The sequence below is a fragment of the Glandiceps talaboti genome, chromosome 4 (genome assembly GCF_964340395.1).
Source record: "Glandiceps talaboti chromosome 4, keGlaTala1.1, whole genome shotgun sequence".
Lineage (NCBI taxonomy): Eukaryota > Metazoa > Hemichordata > Enteropneusta > Spengelidae > Glandiceps > Glandiceps talaboti.
The window spans coordinates 18,102,849-18,123,176 of NC_135552.1; the positions used below are offsets into that span (position 1 = coordinate 18,102,849).

Here is a 20,328-nt window from a genome sequence, read left to right on the forward strand (position 1 = left end):
ATTCATGAGAAACAAAGAAATGTACATTGAATATTCATGAGTTGCCTTTTGTTACCTGTACATTTACATACTTTCCACACATGACTGGATCGGCGTTGGTTCTTTCATTTCATATTTCTCGGCAATCGCATGTAATGTAAACAATGTAAAATCATAGAATGAGTATAACCCAAAGTTTACAAAAATACCTTTACAAATGTACTTCCTGAAGTGGCATTCCCCTTTTTAAAAAAAAGGCTAAACTACACCACATATCGGAGTGCACAGTTATTTGTATGAAATTTGCATATTAATATGATCATAATGGTTTTGGTGAATTATACTGTGATGCAAAGTTAACCACTGTTCATATGAAATAACATAAATGTATTATTTTCAATCCAGTGTTTGTGTAGTGCTCAAGGGTGTGTATTTTCCAAACACCTGTACATTTTATAAAGTGCAATGCAGTCTTACAAAATTGATGTTGATGCATACATCACACCAAGACATGTCACGAGCTGTTGACAATCACTTCAACACAGAAATCTGTTTAATAAGGATATTTTGGTACTTGCAGTACCGATTTGAAAACGGCAGTCTCTAATGATCTATATGTATGTTAATGATGTCCTTTGTTTCTTTCTAATTAGCATATATTAATTCTAATCTGAAGGAAGACCCTGATTTGGCCAACAAATTGCCAATTGATGCCAAGTCTAATGATTTATTCAAATGTGTGGCTGATGGCATATTATTGTGGTAAGTATGAGGGGGCCACTATACAGTATTTGTCAATCATTACTACGGCACTATTAGGGATGTGTATAGCTTGTAGGTTTCTTATACAATTACCAGCATAATCAGTATCTAATTGAAGTAAATTTCCAGGCACGAAATATGTTTTTCATTAAATTACTTGATAATGTTACTAGTATACATGTATTTAGTAGCAACATGATGAGATTTGGAAGTTACTTAGTTTTGGCAATCTTCTCGGTGAGAGATTTATTTGGAGCTTATCATTTGTTCTTTGTGACAAAATACCTTTTAAAAACCTTGTTTTGAAAAAAATATATATTCATGGACTTACAAGACATTCTTGATAATGGATATACTTGTAATCTGATGCTGTTGGTCTACAACGGAAGTATCAAGAACAATAAATATGAAAAAACATCATTTATTGTGGACTGGATACACAGTGCATTACTTACTTGATACTGCACACTTTTTAAGCCTTTAACCATAAGAAAATCTGTATTTACAACTAAGATGCATGTGATATTTATTTAGTTATGTATTTGATATTTTTTGTGTCCTGTAAACCAGAGGGCTGGATGAGGCTCTTTTTTTGTAAATTTTATTTAAGTACAGTATGATTTGTTAAGTCCACATAGGACACCTAAATAAACAATAACATAACATAATATGACAGAACCCCATGGCCTCGCAATGGGTGGTAGGGCATACAGAAGTTGTTTTCATGAGTGATTCGGTTTATTCTGCCGCCATATTTTCATGAGCGATAGCTCGTGAAAATACAGCAGAATAAACCGAATCATGAGTGGCGGTGGCGTTTGTGTCCGGTTTGGAGGCAGCTGACACAAATCTGTAAGTGTGTAAGCTGCAGACGCATGAGGGCAGTTGGCGAATCTTGCTTTTCCTGGTCGGCTATCAGTTTAAAATGACATTAAGTATTGAATTTGAATGAAAAACGTTTTATAGTTATTTGATACCTCAGAACTTGTGATGGTTGAGAAGTGAAATACTTATGAACCAACAAGAAACTTCAAAATGTGTGCAACAACAGGAAAGACACGTATGTGCATTAAAACAAATTTATTTGCTTATTTTCATCAGGAATTGGTTTTGCTTTAGGATCTATTTTATCTCAATTTATCTCATTTGCATAGCTAGCAGTGAAAATACCGGTTTTATTTCTGACTGTGCATCAACACACACAGTGGTACATATGTAATAATATAACATAACATAACATAACATGACATAATATAACGTAACATCAAGAGAAAGGCCACAATTCTAAGAAAAAAAGTATTATGAATTTGATGTCATTTAAACAGCAAACTGGTCAACTTGTCTGCTCCTGATACCATTGATGAACGAGCCATCAACAGAGGATCAAAACTGAACCTGTATCTGAAACATGAGAATCTCACCTTGGCTTTGAACTCAGCTAGTTCCATTGGTTGTAAGACTGTCAACATTGGACCTGATGACTTGATGAGAGGAACTGAACATTTGGTGCTTGGACTTATGTGGCAAATCATTAGGGTATGTACATAGTGCTATGACAATGTCTGTAGGCTTAGATAGGTAAAGTCTGCCATACGATTTGATGACACTGTGTTGGCTTACCAGCTGGACTTGAGATGTTGATAAAAAAGCGGTATACTGTAAATACTATACACAATACTATCATGACATTTTTCACTTGGGGTAAGAGTAGAGGTGGGGGTTTCTAGAACATCAGCAGGCATTATATATATCAATAGTAAGATGTCCCACTTATAGGTTGTCAACTTGGCAACGTGAGATGAAATAGTGACTTTACATACCAAGTGTCTACTGTACATGCTGGTTTTCTCATTGGGTGATTGTCTAAGTACATGTATTTTGTCTACCAGGTTGGTTTGTTTGCAAAGATTGATTTACAACACAACCCTGGCTTGTTCAGACTTCTGAGAGAAGGTGAGGAATTGGAGGAATTAATGAAATTGTCACCTGAAGACCTTTTGATCCGTTGGGTTAACTACCAGATGGAACAAGCTGGACATCCCAGACGAATTGACAACTTCAGTGGTGATATCCATGATTCTGAAGTATACACCCATCTATTGAAACAAATCTCACCAGCTGATGCTGGAGTTGATCTCGCTCCAATGCAGGTAAGTTGGCATTGTTACCAGTTGAGCTTAAACATATGCAATGGCCTCCGAGTCTGACCCTTGCTTTTAAAGGTCAGAGTTTCAGTCCAAATTTCTTGTATTCATGTTATTGGATGAGTGGAGCCATGAGGATTACATAGGATAGTTCTTTTGTTCTAGACTGAAATTTTCTATAGCTATGGAAGACAACTGTTTTATTTTATTCCAAAGCCGAACTTGGCCTGTAAGGACACATATACATCTTATTCAGATTTTGTAGCTATTAATTTATGTTGTTTTATTTCCATGTAGGAGAGTGACCTGACAGACCGTGCTGAGGAGATGTTGAAGAATGCTGACAAGATTGCCTGCCGACAATTTGTACAAGCAACTGTGAGTACTGCTTCATAAACATCAATATATGTCTATCTGGAATAGGCCATTCCAGACTGCAAACAGGAAATTGAGAATACAGCACCCTTGTTCAAATTGGGGGTATCATCACCTCATAGTATTGTTTCTCAAGAGCTTTGTCCCTTGGTATTCTGTAGAAGTATAAATCAGGGATGTTTTTTGTATTGTTCAGACATCGAGGAAAGCAGCAGTGCTCTATGATTAACCAAGTATTAAGTAACCATTGCCATTATCCCCCCCCCCCCCCCCCCCCCCATGGTACAGACAGACAGGAAGTAGAGTGCCACCATGGCAAATTTTTGGAAAGGCCTTTAGGTTGCACTGACCACCTACTGACACAGTAACAGTTTGCACAGTCTAGCTATTATACCCTTTTTATAACATGATATGTCAAAATATTAATTTTTATTCTCATTTATTGTTCTAAAGAGGCTCATGGTCTCACAGCTCACAGCAGTGTAAAGCAATATTACTGATAAAAACTCATACATTTGTGCACTACAAAAACAGCAGACTTAAGCAATTAATCAACACTTACAAACATAACATGTCAGTGTTTGCAATGACACTCTTGTTTTCACATTACTTTTGCATTACATGTGGTTGCAATTAACACCTTTCAATTCACAAAATCCTTGTATTTGATTTCAATTTGTAAAATTTGTAAGTAGAGCATGCCAACGTTGATATTCATCATTTACATTATACTTGTCATGTTATCATGTTGATGAGGGTCGTCATTTTGTCTTTCCACCATTATTTCATACATAGGATGTTGTTACTGGAAACCCAAAACTTAACATGGCGTTTGTTGCCAACCTGTTCAACATGTATCCAGCCTTAGAAGCACCTGAAGATGGTGAAGGAGATGACTTTGGCAAATTTGAAGAAACACGAGAAGAGAAGAGTACGTATAGCGAATCTTATTCTATAGATAAGTGTAGTACTGATAACGAGCTCTTGAATTCATCACTAACACAGCTCAATGGTAATGATGATAGCTCAGAACGAGATGTGAACACTCAAATACAGGAAACAGATGGTCTCAATGATAACAATGTCTTGTCAACAGCTGATTCTGTTAAGTTATTGGACACTGAAATTAGCACTTTGATTGTTGATATATCTAGTTGTGAAAAAGATGGGGGTGGTGAAGAGATGGAAGGTGTGGAGGGGGAGTCAATCGCAGATGTAAAGGAGGGGAAGTCAGTGGGAGATTTGAAGAAGGGAGTGTCAGTGGGAGATTTGAAGGCAGAGGCGTCAGTAGGAAGTAATAATAAGCAATCTGAGGGGGATATGAAGGGTAGGGAGTTGGTAGAAGGTTTGAATAATGGGAATTCTGCAGCAGATAATGATAGTTTTACTACATATCCAACAGGTACACAAAACGTAGGGCTGATAGATAGTGAAGACTGGCAAAAGTACAATAGTCAGGAGATGAGAGAAAGTAGGGACCTTAGAGGCACCAACGGTGTAAATGATAATTCACATACTGTAGAGAAACAGAAAAGAGACACAGACGACATATCACTAGAAGAGTTTGCTGCCAGCTCAATCAGAAAAACAAATGATAACAACCATACTGAATGTGCAACTGAGAGTAACAGAGTTAGGGTAGGAGAGGGTAGTCAGAAAAGACAGACTAAGGGTCAAGGTACAGCCAGGCAGGGTACAACTCACAGGGTCAAAACTAGTACAGATGATCAGTCATCCAGACAACAACTTACAAGTGAGCAAAGAACACTTACAACAGACCAAACTATATCGGATAACAAACACACCACAGATTCTAATACAGTCACCTCAGAAGTGTTGTGTTGTGCTGTAATCATTGCTTGTGTCGCAATATGTGCATTTTACTATTTTCATTAAATGTCAGTCAAGCGTTGGTTTCTGTGTTGCTTATTTCATGATGTAGCACTTATGTTTAGCACAATTATGTTGCCTGTGTTTCGCTTAATATCACTCAGACTTTAAGTGCTACCTATGTTCATTAAATTCATTTAAACACAAGTTAGAATTAGTGCTACTGTGTTGCATATTTCATTAAACACAATTCAGAACTAGTGCTACTATGTTGCATATTTCATTAAACAAGTCAGATTTAGTGTTGCTATGTGAAACCAGTCATGCTAACTAGTCATGTAATGCTACTATGTTGCATATTTCATTAAACACAAGTCAGAAGTAGTGCTACTATGTTGCATATTTCATTAAACACGTCAGAAGTAGTGCTACCATGTTGCATATTTCATTAAATATGTCAGAATTAGTGCTACTGTGTTGCATATTTCATTAAACACAAGTCAGAATTAGTGCTACTATGTTGCATATTTCATTAGATACAAGTCAGAAGTAGTGCTACTATGTTGCATACTTCATTAAACATATTAGAATTTGTGGATCCTTGTTTAATATTTCAGTGGTTCTGTTGTGTTGCATATTTCATTATTAAAGCAGGAGTCTGAATTATAGCTTTAATGTTCGAAGTATCGATCACAATTAATGCTTCTATGTTTTGCATATAATTGAATCTTACATTTAGTTGGAATCAAAGTTACTATGTTGCACATTTCATGATTTTGGTTCGGATTATGACAATTATGTTGCACACTTCATGACGTCACATGTGCTGATTTCACAATACTAAATACAGTACTTCAGACATGAACTCCAGGGGGCGCTATATTGAGAGGTTTTCATGTTGATATCAGATGGTGATGATCAAATTATCCCTAAAATTCAAACCAATCATGTTTAAGCATCTTGAAGTGCACAAAATTGTCTGCGTTATGTTTGTATGCTTGGGTAAATGAGATGTATAAATTATTATCTTTGATGTGTTGTATGTTCTGTTTCATTGGTATCATGTACTTCATATCTTTTGGACGTGTACGGTATATTTGGCTATCAACACAGACATTTTTTGCTCATCTGTTGTATCATTTTCCATTCTTTGACTTGGAGCTATGTATCTGGTGATGGTGTAACTTTCTGTCATGTTTTTTTCCACATACCACATACTTACTGCAAGCAAGGCTATGTAATTTGTATTATTGCAGGTAACCACACTCTATTTAACAGAATATATATCAGCTCTTGATACACAAAGCTTTCAAATTTTTCTTTTTAATAGACACATTTATTGAACTAAATTGATAATTGCAGGTGATAATATGGGTGAATCCTGTGCCTTGTTGACATTGTAAGACAACTATCATAGCGTCTTACATATATTTCGTAATGTCTTTTAACTTGCCAAGCCCAATATTAAAACAAGTCTTAGGTTTATATGTATTATAAGTGTTTTGTCACGCTGATTGAAGCATCACTTGCCTGTAGAGTGAAAGATTTTGTCAGTGTTGGTACTCCTGCTAATAGTTAGCTAATCTGATAAGGCAAAATAAGAAAAAATTGTGTGTTTCCAGTAACCTAACCGACCCTAGTTTAAGTTGCTGACCCTAAACATTTGAAACATTTAAAACAAAAAGTGAAGAAATTCGTTGTCTTCTTGACCTTCATACACGTCTGTTTTCTTTCCCCAGTCATGTCTGTACATATTTCATCAAAATATCACAGAAGGGGTATTCTGACCAACATTTCATTTATTTTTGGGTCGAAGCAATATTTTTCAAAAATAAAAACAATTAAAAAGATAAAGATAAGATAAAATCCCAGGCTCCCTATCCTATTTTCAGAGACCATGTTATTGGAAACACACAATTTTTTTTTCTTTTGCTGAACCAGTATTTACAGGATTGTACACAGTGACAAATCTACAACGACTCTGCCTGGTATTTCTCTAGTCTAAGTTCAATCTCACCTGAGGTTCAGCTAACTCAAGGAATACCAACCAGCAGGAATCTCTATCTTTGTTGGACTTACATTGTCATTTAAAAAATTGTTACTGCGGTACAAGTGTGGTAGTAGCTATTGTATCTGAGACTTGTATTCTTGCCTACTTACAATGGAATAATCCTAGCTAACATCTTGGTTCTAGCTCTGTCTCAGTGTTGTATACTTTTCCTCATAGTTCTTTCATCATGGTGATATGTTGTCATCTGTTTAATTTGCACCAAGATGTAGACTATGTTACAGGGTGTACTTGTCAGACCCAAGCTCTCCCTCTCTCAGTACCTTCACCATACATTAACCCTATAAGCCTGTGATTTCACCATACATTAATCCTGTAAGCCTGTGATTTCTAATAAACTACTCATCAGTGTGCCCTCTAAGCCAATTTGACACGCCACCGACGCATACAATTTCAAGTGACACACCAAAATTTGGTGTTCCCCTATCTCTTACTATGTGGTGACTCACAGAAAATCCCAGTTTTTTCATTTTGACTCAGAACAACCAAATTTGGCTATCATTTGAGGGCACACTGGTACACATGTATGTTTATTACCTAACAATATCCCAATAACTTTCTGGGGTTACGAATCAATTTCTGTGTGTAATTTCAAACTAATAAAACTTGTATTCTAGCCACTAAATCCTGTGCCAAAATACACTATACATATCAAAGTATTTCTAAGCAATATGAAAAAGGTTAAAGTTCTCTCTAACATAGTTATATTTTATAGTATTTATCTATATTTATAGTATTTTTAAAAGATTGACATGAATGAGGTGTTCCTGTTAGAATATACAATTTCTTAGAATGAAACACAAAAAGAAATTGACTTCATAAAGTTCCAGAACAGAGCTGTGGTAATTCAAATGAGGAAATTGTAATAAAATTTATGCAGCTAGTTCTAGACATAACCTTGATGGGTCTAATGGAAATTCCACTAAAGCGTAGATTTACCTATGTATTGGCCATAACAAAGCCGCTACTAAACAAATTCCCATAGGAGAGATATAGTATGAGAGCTTGGGTTGAGTTGACTACCTGTAAAATGGCCTACAATGACACCTATTATTATCTGATGTGGGGAAGCTCTATTGTAATCACTTCAGATGTGTATTCGATGTCGAGCATAAAGTACTTCCTTTCAATTCAGATGTATGTGTGTACCTTCATGATAACATGCTGAAAAGTCAAAAATTATTGATGGAAATGTACGTACATAATGTGGCAAAACTTTGATGGACTGTACACTGTTGTGATTATGACAAGGCTTCTATCATGTGCTAAGGGTTGTAGTTGGTAAACTGTAGGCTACAAGTATATAGAGTTTGACATGTACTGTGTTGACAACTTTTACTAGTCACTGCTGCAAATCTTTCATAGTCAACAGCCAAGTTTTGGGTCCTTCATAGAGAAATGCCAAATTTATATGTAGCAAGTAAAGTTTATTTGATATCACTTTTCAGTGGCTGTCACTCGATTCAGGGATATGACAAATCTGGATCATATCAGTTGATTTAATGATAAGTCACCCTTCAAATAACTGGTGTTGTCTAGCTTTAACTGAAATAACATCTATGGTGAATGTACCACACAGACACCCTGCTTTCATGCACCTCCAGTTTTAACCTTTGACCTATACATATATGCCTACAAACATTGCCTATAGAGGGCATACTCTGTGGTGATCGTGTGATGCACATCATTCAATCAGTGCATTTCATCTTGTAAAACAAATGAATAAATTCTCTAAAACCCGGAATCAATCTGTTGGCTATATGCATTTATTTGCTTGTGATGTTAATATCATTCTCATCTGCATAAAAAGACAGTGTTGTCATTATCACAACTACATGTCATTCTCATCTACATAAAAAGTAATTTTATCTAGCATCTATTTGCAACATCGATCATTGCCCACTTGTAGCACTGTTTCTATTTCATTGTAATTTCCTTTCACTGTAATACATATCTTTTCATTCATCCTTGACTAAATGTAAACCACACTTTTATAACCATACCATGGAACTGTAAGATTTCATATATTCTATTTATGGCGCCATTAAACACAAACTGTTTTTCTTCCAGACTTGGCATTTCATTCTTTTCTTTGTTCATCAATGTTAGTATCTGTGTTGTCTAACTGTTTCACCTTTTATCCGTCTTGTCTGTTTAGTGTGTACGAGTATTGAAATTGCAAAGTTCCTTTTTTGTGTTCAAACATAGCATGATATGCCAGCAGGGCTCAAGATTAACAGTAGTCCTGTGTCCACAGACTACCAATTCTTGTCATGGGGCTACCATAATTTGCAGCTGGTAGACCACTCAGGCTACCACTGATTATGTGGTGATTTAAACAATGGAAGATATACAGACATAAAGTATTTTAATAACACACATATTTCCAATAGAGGAACTCTGTTTTCAGTTCAGGAATATGGGAGTACTGGTCACCATCCTTGGGCTACCACTTTCTGAAATTGATAGCCCACTAGGACTACCCCCCCCCCCCCCCCAAAAAAAAAGTTAATTTCAAGCTCTATTATGGTAATGCTGGACACTGCATTCACTCTTTTATTTAATTGAAATCTGATGAAATATAGAAGTTGACAGCATGCATTTGCCATTCCATATAAAATATGTGGTGATACTGAACAATTGTACTTGCACTATTTCATGTGAGATATGTCATAGCATACACTGACAATGGTTCTGATAGGGATTCAGGACGCATAACCAAATCATATCTTAAAGGCAAATAGATGTGGGTTTTTTTGTGTGTTTTTTTTTGATTTTTTTTTTGGGGGGTGGGGGGGGGGGTGGTGGTGGTCAGTTCTCACAGCAGACCAAATTTTACTAAATTCACTAGATGTACAAATGATATTGTAGGAACAGTCCATGTATAATCATTATGACGTCATTCTGTATGTAAAGCTGGTTAAAATCCCAGAGAAAAAGTTGTCAGATATAGGCCAGTTTTCCCTAAGAATCACTTATAGATAAAAATGGTATATAAAAAACTCCTTGGGAAGACATGGCCTAATTTGAGATGCCTAATAGTACATTAAATCTTGATAACATAACAATGGTAACAATGTCAGATTCATGTCACGCTAAAAAATAACCACCTCGTACACTATCCACCAGCCAATCACTATCTATAAGTCTACCTGGCCAATTGTCAAACCAACACGGCCTTTCTGTTTTACTAGCATTAGGTCACACCATGCACATTTACTATTACAATTGTCAAAAGATATGTCCCACTATCTGTATGCAAATCCTGAGGTCTTACATCGGGCAAATGAAATATTATGTCAAATTAGACAGGTGTACAAAACACAGGTGTGAAAAGACTTGCCATTGATTGGCCAATCACAGACAATGTCCAATCATACCTGTACGCAACATCCTAAGGTCATTAATTTGGTTAACTGAAATATATCATGGCAGATAAAATAGATGCATAAAATATAGACTTGGCATTGACTGACCAATCATAGACAAACCTCAATGAGTATATACAAAAACCTATAGTCCTCTGTTGGTTGGTCAACTGAAATACTTTGTCAAATTAGATTGGTACACAAAATACAGGTGTTAGGGCTTGTCATTGATCAGCCAATCACAGACAATGTTTAATCATATCTGTATTCATAATCCTGAGTCATCTATTGGTCAACTGAAATATGTCAAATGAGATAGGTACACAAAATATGTTTGCTAGGAAGGGGAACCACTAACTGGTCAATTACATTGACACAAGATGCAGGTAACAGGGATGTACTGTGGGTCAATTCAAATTTTAATGTCCCATCAAATCTGCATGAAAATAAGCGGTTTAAGAGTCACTGATTTGTTAGTCATGCTGATTTCTCTGCAAAATCCAGGTGTTAGGGATAGTGATTGGATGTAAATTAATGGGATATTATCTCTTCTGGATCTGATATTCAAAGCATCACCCAAAATCCAGGTGTTAGAATGTGACATTGAAACACTGATTGGCTAGTTTGTTATCATTCTACCAATCAGATGTACAGGTGTTAGGCGAGATAGACACCAATTGGCTAATATTTTACGTACTACCAATCAGATAGATGTACAGAGTGAATCCAGGTGTTAGGCAAGATAGACACCAATTGGCTAATATTTTACGTTCTACCAATCAGATAGATGTACAGAGTGAATCCAGGTGTTAGGCAAGATAGACACCAATTGGCTAATATTTTACGTTCTACCAATCAGATAGATGTACAGAGTGAATCCAGGTGTTAGGCAAGATAGACACCAATTGGCTAATACTTTACGTTCTACCAATCAGATAGATGTACAGAGTGAATCCAGGTGTTACGCGAGATAGACACCAGTTGGCTAATATTTTACACTGTATTCACTAAATTCAGATGTTTAAGGAGGTCCATTGATAGGTTAAACAAGATAATGCAAGGTGTTAGGGAAGGGTTATTATTGATAGAAATGCAAGGACTTTCTGGCTCTCCAAGTTTCTGCGTTATATCTCAACAAAATGTAAAATATGGTAAATCTTGTCAAACTGTTAATGAGTTTCCAAAATTTATGGACAACCATTACCACTATTAATTTTATTTCTTCTGAGATATGATATACTTAATGGTATGTCTCAAAAACTACATTGTCTATATTAGAAATATGTTCTTGCCCATACACTTCATAAAATACAGTACACACGCACGCACGCACACACACACACACACACACACACACACACGCACGCACGCACACGCACATACAATAACACAATTTCAATATGCATATCTGAGGTTCTGACTAAATCTCGCATTTAGGTCTGAACAACAACATTTTACAAAGTTCGACCTCATGCAAATAACCAAAACTCAAGATGTGAGTAGGAACCTGAGATGTTTATATTGTATTGTTTTTGAGTACATCTTGCTGAACTGTATGTACTTCCTGTACAAGTCAGAAGTAAGTTCTGCATCCGAGGAAAAAATCCAGTTTTGTGTGATCCTCAAAAGATGGTATCTGGTTCTCTCTAAAAAAACAAAAACAAAGTCAGGTCCGTACCATATCTCTACCAGGTTTGTACACAACAATGTATTCCTATACTAATACGTTGTGTTTATACCCCCACCTCTGACCACTTTGAATGGCGTGGTCTGAAGTCACATGCTGTGTGCTTTTAGAGAAAATAGCATGGCGAAGTGGCATCTCAGATAAATAGATACTCTGCTGTGTTGCTAGTATTCAAAAGTATAGACATTTTTTGAATGAAAATAGACCGTGGTGGTGCATGTCACACATAAGCTGGTGTAATGGACCAGTCAGTGCACTGTTTATTATAATCTGAGTCTCACTATGCACTTCTAAATCTAACCATTTCATCATTCAGTATATTATCCCGTAGTTGTTATCTGACAAATTTTGTCTCTCCAATCACGGAACATGGTGACAGGAATCGCCTTGTAACTACAAAGTTGAAAACTTCAATTTATAAGATTCTTGCATATCACTCATGTTGTCTGTGAAAGGAGATAAAAATACTACATATATGGATGATATTGTATGTTGTAGAGACCGAGATAGTGAACTGACAAGGAACTACCAAATGATCTCCTCAAATATTCTGTGTGTTGACCTAAAATCGTCGTCAGCTTGGTAGATCAAATGACTTACACAGGTTATAACACACACAGTTCAAAGTTGTTTAGTATTGAGCTCAGTGCTCAGTGCTAAAAACTTTGAAAAGCTTGTTCGTTAAAACCTATTTAAGTGGTTCTATGTGTTGTTATAATACCACTAAAATGTTCTTGAAGTGCACCAGAATCTGAAAAAAAATTGAATTTCATATTGCCATGTATGATATCGGAATTAATAAGTATAATTAAATGAATGAATGCTCTATTTTCAAAGTAATCATGTGAAAACTAACAATTATTAATTGTACAGGATAACATGGTTTTATTGCTGATTGGAGAATCAGTTTGTATTATGTAGTCAATAGTACAAGTAGAGCTGATATTGAATAGCAAATAACTAGATATACTAGAATGCCAACAATGCTGTAAAAGTGTAATACTAACAAATATGCAATGTGGGTTTTTATTTTCTTGTTTTGTTTTAATAGCATGACTGTTTTATATAGTTTATTTAGGGGATTATTTCAGACGTTTTATCACTTGCCTTACAGCATTCCGTAACTGGATGAACAGTCTTGGCATCAATCCATATGTCCAACACTTGTACAGTGATCTCTGCGATGGCCTGGTCATAATACAGGTAAGTGTTATGGAATATGAGAATATGAAATGGTGACCACTCTGTTTAGATACAAATGTTAATGAAAATATATAAATAAATAAATAAATAAATAAACAAGGAATGGTCCTGGTGTCCTCAGTGATCTCTGTCAAGACTAGGCTGTTGTATAGATGATTGTCTTTTCTTAGTCAAACATGTTTGCATTGGTTTGGGTCATTGTACAGGATGTGCGTGGAGATATAGATTTGTATATCTCTACATTTTGGCTTCTTTGCACACATAACTTTACAATCATATTGTGCTTTTTTCTTGTGAATTTTACTTGGTTCAGAAAACATACTTTAATAGTTAATTTCAAAATCACCATTTTTCATAACTCTTTAAATGTGGAATACATTGTCTTTATTATTATCGAGACTGCAGTGGGACAGGGCTGCAGGAACTGTATTTCCTGGTTGAAGGTTTGTCCCATTTGTGAGATATTCATTCTATTGCTGTCCTTTATTATTAGTTATTTGATAACGTGAAACCAGGCTGTGTGGAGTGGAACCGAGTGAACAAACCTCCATGGCCCAAGATTGGTGGTGGTAAAATGAAGAAAATTGAAAATTGTAATTATGCTGTTACTCTTGGCAATAATATCAAATTTTCATTGGTTGGTATTGAGGGAAACGATATCCATGATGGCAATGAAACATTAACTCTAGGTAAGTTAAAATTGTACAAATTAAACAGCTGTACACATACACCTTGATACACACCAGGTTTTTTTCTCTCTCCCTCCCTCCCTCTCCCTCCCTCTCTCCCTCTCTCTCTCTCTCTCTCTCTCTCTCTCTCTCTCTCTCTCTCTCTCTCTCTCTCTCTCTCTCTCTCTCTCTCCCCTCTCTCCCCCTCCCTCCCTCCCTCCCTCTCTCTCTCCCTCCCTCCCTCCCTCTCTCCCTCCCTCCTCTCTCCCTCCCTCCTCCCCCCCTCTCTCTCTCTCTCTCTCTCTCTCTCTCTCTCTCTCTCTCGCTCTCTCTCACTCTCTCTCTCTCTCTCTCACTCTCTCTCCCCCCCCCCACATACACACGCCCCACACTCACGTTCATGTATGTTTGCGCAGCGTAATCTATGTGTAGAATATCTCATCTGAATGTATCAAAAGTGTTTATAAAGACTCAAAGTTTACTTTGTTGATGACAAGAGCTCTTCCTGCAAATAAACAGCACCAAGTAAAATGTATAAATATACATAAGAATTGAAACTGATCAGAAGCTGTTTCCTTCAAATGCAAAAAAAAAAAGTTGTAATAAGGTGTAAAGAAGTTGTCTGCATTCATAATTAGACTGTGTGTGTACCTTGAAGTATGTATCCATTCCTGTTACTTAGGATGGTGTTTAACTAGCGGGAAAATTGAACAATGCAAGATTTCAGATCAATTCTGAATTTAGATCGATTTTGAGCAAAGTGATATGCCTATATGTGTTATTACTAAACTCACTTGTGGTTGATGATTGGTTACTGTTTAATTACAGCTATTGTGTGGCAGTTGATGAGGGCATATACGTTACGTATTCTGCAACAAATATCAGAATCTAAACAGCCCATAACTGACAAAGAGGTTGTTGAATGGTGTAACAATACAGTAAGTTTAATATTTCATAACACTCTTTGTAAGGGTGACCCCATTTTTTTTCATTTTTCTCATTACTCTTTCATAACAACTATGAGTGGGTGGTGGGTCGGTTGATTTATGAAAAAAAAGTTTTAAAAAGAATCCATCTTTGTCATGTTTCTCTGTCTCTCCTTTTCCTCCTCTCCATCTTCTTTTTATTGGAGTCCTGATAACAAGCCCTTTTCTAGCTTCTCTACACAATTGCCCTACTCAAATAATTTCCGTTACGAAAGAAATGCTCTGCTCATGAACAAGTATCGTCATCAGTGCCATGACTGTAGATGACATCGACAGTCCAGACACTTGCTTATTAGCCCCCGCCGGGCATAGTCCGGGGCGGGGGCTTATAGATTGGGCTCTGTCCATCCATCCGGACATATGTGCGTCCGGAGCCATATCTTGGACATTCATTGACCGATTTCGTTCAAACTTAGTAAATGGATAATGAACTATGACTTACGTATGCATGTCAATTTGTTTTGGGTATGATGAATTTAGCCAACTTAGAGCCATTTTTGGGTCAAAAATGTGATTTTTGGTCAAAAAACATAAACTCCAACACTACTGGGCAGATTAGCCTGAAATTTGGTTGGAATGTTCTGTGTTATTCTGCAAATTTTCTGTAAAACATTGTGGCCCTAGCAACAATAATCATGCCCATAGCAACAACCAAATGGCAGTGTGTTTTGGTCAAATAACAACCTCATCAGGTAGGCAGGTGGATAAACATTTAAAAAATGTATACAAATGAACCTAGCAACAAGACCACGCCCATAGCAACAGCCAAATGACCACGCATATCGCAAATTTAACATTGATTAATAGGCAATCGAATAAACATTCAAGAAAGGTATGTAAATGTGCCTAGCAACAGGACCACACCCATAGCAACAACCAAATGATCCAGTATAGTGCAAAGATAACAATGAATAATGAATCTGTAATGAGTTATGGTCATTCCAGGTTATTTGGGTTTTAAAAGAAAGAAATAAGTCAACCTAGAATATTTCTAATCTTAAAGAATGTCTGATTTTGTTTGTTTGTAGCTGAAGAAAGCCCAAAAGACTTCACATATTAACAATTTCCAGGATCACAGTATTAGTGACAGTAGGGCAGTGGTAGATTTAATAGATGCCATCAAACCAGGATCAATCAACTACAAGAACTTCAGAGAAAACCCCAGCAGTGATACAGTGAGTATTAATATTATTAACACTGAAGTAAAGCTTTTCTCTGTGCTACACTCGTTTATAGCATTCATAGTACAATGAGTAACACTGAAGTAAAGCACTTTCTTGATGTGCTACACTCATTTATAGCTTTCATATCAAGTATAAAAATATACTGTTTCAATTGGTTTATTTACAAGCCTAGCATGTGGCCTTTCGAATGTGGTCAATTAGCAAATGAAACAGTATACTTTTACACTTGATGTGGATGATATAAATGATTGTGGTATATACAGAAAACTCTTTACTTTGGTGTTATAGGTTGTATTGCCTACCTCACATGTCACATACTTGCATTGCATGTTTAATAGATTAGCACCAGTCCTTCACTAACTGACTCACATGGAGAACATGCAGTAAACAGTTTCAGGAGATCATCAAAACACCTCATAGATATTACAAGTCAGGAGTGTTTTAAGTGATGGTTTTTGTTGACATCACAGTGTTGTATGTTACCATATCTTGTCTGTTTTGTTATCATGACACTGAGAAAGGTACATGCTAAGTGTTGAACTAGCTAACAAGACAGTCTGATTTTAATTCATGCTCTGTAATCCTGTGTTGTGTATCTCTTGTAGGACAAATTTTTGAATGCCAAGTATGCAATCTCGATGGCCCGTAAAATTGGAGCCCCAGTATATGCCTTGCCTGAAGACTTGGTAGAAGTCAAACCCAAAATGGTAATGACAGTGTTCGCCTGTCTGATGGCTCGTGGTATGACGACCTCCAAATAGATCAATTGATCTTATCAAATGTTCTTTCTCAGTTTGACTGAGTTGGCAAATCATATGAATAAAGCTAATCATATATACATTGAATTAGGATTGTATAAAATGCAAAATGCATCAAGAATCTATTACCAAATAAAGTTGTTTTTTTAAAATCTATTTTGATGAGTCACACAGTTGGCATTTATATTTACCCAGTAGTCATAAATATTAGGATAGTCTAGATTGTTGATTTGTGTTCTGTTTTGAATAGTTTATAATGTAATCATAATATCTGCACCAGAACCGAGAAGAAAGCTGCTGGAATTGACATAAATATTACAGTACGTGGTTAGATGTCATAGCAAACAAACAAACAAACATTATGTACCATGCTTCACTGTTTATTTAAGAACAAATCAAGTAAATAAGAGATTACAATGTAATCAGTTTTAATTGAAAAGAAAGGTATGGAGAATACATTCAAGATCATTGACTTTTTTATCGTTACAGCAATGGTAGCAAATATGTAGAAACATTTATATGGTAAAGTGAGATTTGCATAGTACACTTTTAGCATAGTTTTAGGATAATGTGTCGTAGTTCACTACTCTACTTTATACACAGTTCAGCAGTCTTCACATTCAAACTTGATATCACATTTAGATGAATTTTATAGGAGGTAAGACTCGCAGGCCTTGGGTTCAATGTTAAATCCAATTCTATCTTTACTTTGTAATGTTTCTAAAGTTTCATATCATTACGAACAAAGATGTTGTTTACTTGTAACTATGACCAAAACCTTGTAGCTAGCCAGCTGATGAGAGTTTTGTTATCGCAGTCAACCACGTTGTAACATTGTAGCTAGCGAATGAACAGTTCTCTTATCACAGTCCACCCACTTTGTAACAGTGTAGCTAGCTGATGAAGAGTTCTATTATCAGAGTCCACAATCTTGTAACAGTGTAGCCAATTGATGAACAGTTCTATTATCAGAGTTCACCACCTTGTAACAATGTAGCTAGCTGATGAACAGTTCTGTTATCACAATCCACCATCTTGTAACAATGTAGCTAGCTGATGAAGAGCTGTTATCACAGTCTACCACCTTGTAACAATGTAGCTATCTGATGAAGAGTTCGATTATCACAATCCACCACCTTGTAACAATGTAGCTATCTGATGAAGAGTTCGATTATCACAATCCACCACCTTGTAACAATGTAGCTATCTGATGAAGAGTTTTATTATCACAGTCCACCATCTTGTAACAGCGTAACCAGCTGATTAAGAGTACAATGTATCAGATTATAATATGCCACCACCAAAAAAACAACTATCTACAAAGAGCACAAGGTCATAAAAAGGAAACGTTTTCACCACTGTAATTTGGATGTATATTAAGAGGTTTATATGTTTACTGTATAGCCAGCAATAAAAAAATATTTTGCTTATCAAATCACTTAGACTTACTGGACAGCTTTTCATTTTCTTAACGTATCATACATGGAACTGGAAAATAAATCATTAAATATAGTACTATATAGATTTATATCTGAGAACTGGAGAGGGCCATCCTCTAGTGTAGTAGCAAGTTATTTGCACAATTACAGGAGGCTTAATATGAAATTGAGAGAGATTTACAAAATAAAACTTGTTATACCAGAGCTGGCAGCTTTCTTTCAAAATCAGTAGTGATTTGTCTGTACTTTACATAGCAGCTTGAAAAAACAAAAGAACAAAAAATGTTTTTCTATATATTTTCAGAAATATGGGATGTGTCTATAAATTTTGTTACTCAATGAATTGTAATCTGTATGATTACGAAAGTTGTACAATTTGAGATGAGAAGGATATGTAAAATTTTTGAGATGCGAAGGGATATTTTTTCCAGGTTGTTGGGGTTGATCGTAGTTGTCAGTTTTTGTTATTGTTTTGTCATGTATTATTGATTCTTACTTCACTGGCATGCCAACCTTTCTTATTGAATTATCTTTGTAAGTTGGTTCTCTGGTCTTTGCTATGAATATATAGATTTATCATCAATACAGAATCCTGTGTTTTCTTTTTTTTGTTTCATAGTTTGTTGTATGTGTGTGTGTGGTATACAGCTATTGATTATGGTCAATTGTCAGAATTACTCAGTGAATGAGTCGATTTTCTGAAATTTGTTGAAACAGCAAAACAAATATTACATGTGTAATTCACTATGTTGACACAGTTTTTGGGTTTTATTGAAGTAAAGTGAAAACTGTTCTTATACATGCCTAGTCTAGCTGCTAGAACTCGTGCTTTCTTCTGATAGATATGAGGGTGGAACATTCTGTAGTCTGTTCGGGCTAGTTATCGCCCTCACTTGCGACCTTCGGTCACCTTTACAGTGAGCAGAATAGACCAAGGAGTCTAGCAGCAAGACTTGTACATGCCCTTCCACTTGATCCGCATGCCCATTGCCAAAATACCTGGTATGTCCCCCTCTAATTATCCTCTCCCCATGTCGGAATACTTCCCACTCTCTTCTCCCCATCATTCCGCATTGCTGGTACTTTTACCTTCTTTTTGCAGCCCCTTGTCCACAGTCCTCTGAAATATACGTTTTGTCCATTGAAATACTGTCTGTTTTCTCCTAACCAACAACCCCGCCCCCTAAAAATATCGTGTACGAAGAGGTTTTTGCGAGAACAGTTTCGTTATAGAGGAACTGGGGTTGGCAATATGTGATATTGTAAAGGAGTGGTAGATAGACGTTTTCTTGATTTTAACATATCACCGTGTGAGGGCGATATTCAACAGGCACGTCACATGAGTTGAGAAGAGACCACCAGATAACTGTGGTTGATACTTGTTGCTGTGTAGCGTTTAGTGATCTGAGAACGAAGATTGAGATCCAACTTTCATCTTGCACAATGTTAAAGCTCCGGGAGTTGCATGAAATCAAAAGTATGTATGACGTTTTTTACTGATCAGTAAAAAATAATCTAAAACATGACAAATGATGTGGTGACAGATGAGTGCGTAATGTAATTTGAAAGTATAAATGCTTCCGTGACTTGTATCTGATATTGGTAATTAGGAACTAATGGATCCGGAATGAATATTGATTATCTTTACAATATAAATGAACACTTTTTAGAATGTCATCTATACTGGACATTCTTGGCACTGAATCTACCTTTCTTCACGTTGATTATTTCAATTTTCAATGGATCGCCGTGGACATACGAATCGATGAAAGGCTAGGATTTCTGGGGAATGATTGTGATGATTCACCAAACAACAACTCCATCTAAGAACAACTTTCACTTTCCCCAATACATGCAAAAAGTGGTGTAACTATTAC

At 36.1% G+C, this 20,328-nt stretch overlaps 1 protein-coding gene across 1 annotated transcript in view; it reads left to right on the forward strand.

Annotated features, from left to right (window-relative positions):
- LOC144434663 (plastin-2-like) overlaps window positions 1–18,621 on the forward strand; it is a 36,159-nt gene extending 17,538 nt beyond the window's left edge. Inside the window, exons 5-14 of the mRNA XM_078123168.1 lie at window positions 633–741; window positions 2,067–2,277; window positions 2,631–2,891; window positions 3,183–3,263; window positions 4,056–4,191; window positions 13,328–13,416; window positions 13,910–14,105; window positions 14,913–15,022; window positions 16,099–16,245; window positions 16,860–18,621. Of these exons, the coding sequence (XP_077979294.1) occupies window positions 633–741; window positions 2,067–2,277; window positions 2,631–2,891; window positions 3,183–3,263; window positions 4,056–4,191; window positions 13,328–13,416; window positions 13,910–14,105; window positions 14,913–15,022; window positions 16,099–16,245; window positions 16,860–17,015 (1,496 nt within the window). The 3' untranslated portion in view covers window positions 17,016–18,621. The remainder of the gene's footprint in view (window positions 1–632; window positions 742–2,066; window positions 2,278–2,630; window positions 2,892–3,182; window positions 3,264–4,055; window positions 4,192–13,327; window positions 13,417–13,909; window positions 14,106–14,912; window positions 15,023–16,098; window positions 16,246–16,859) is intronic.
- The last annotated feature ends 1,707 nt before the right edge of the window (window positions 18,622–20,328 follow it).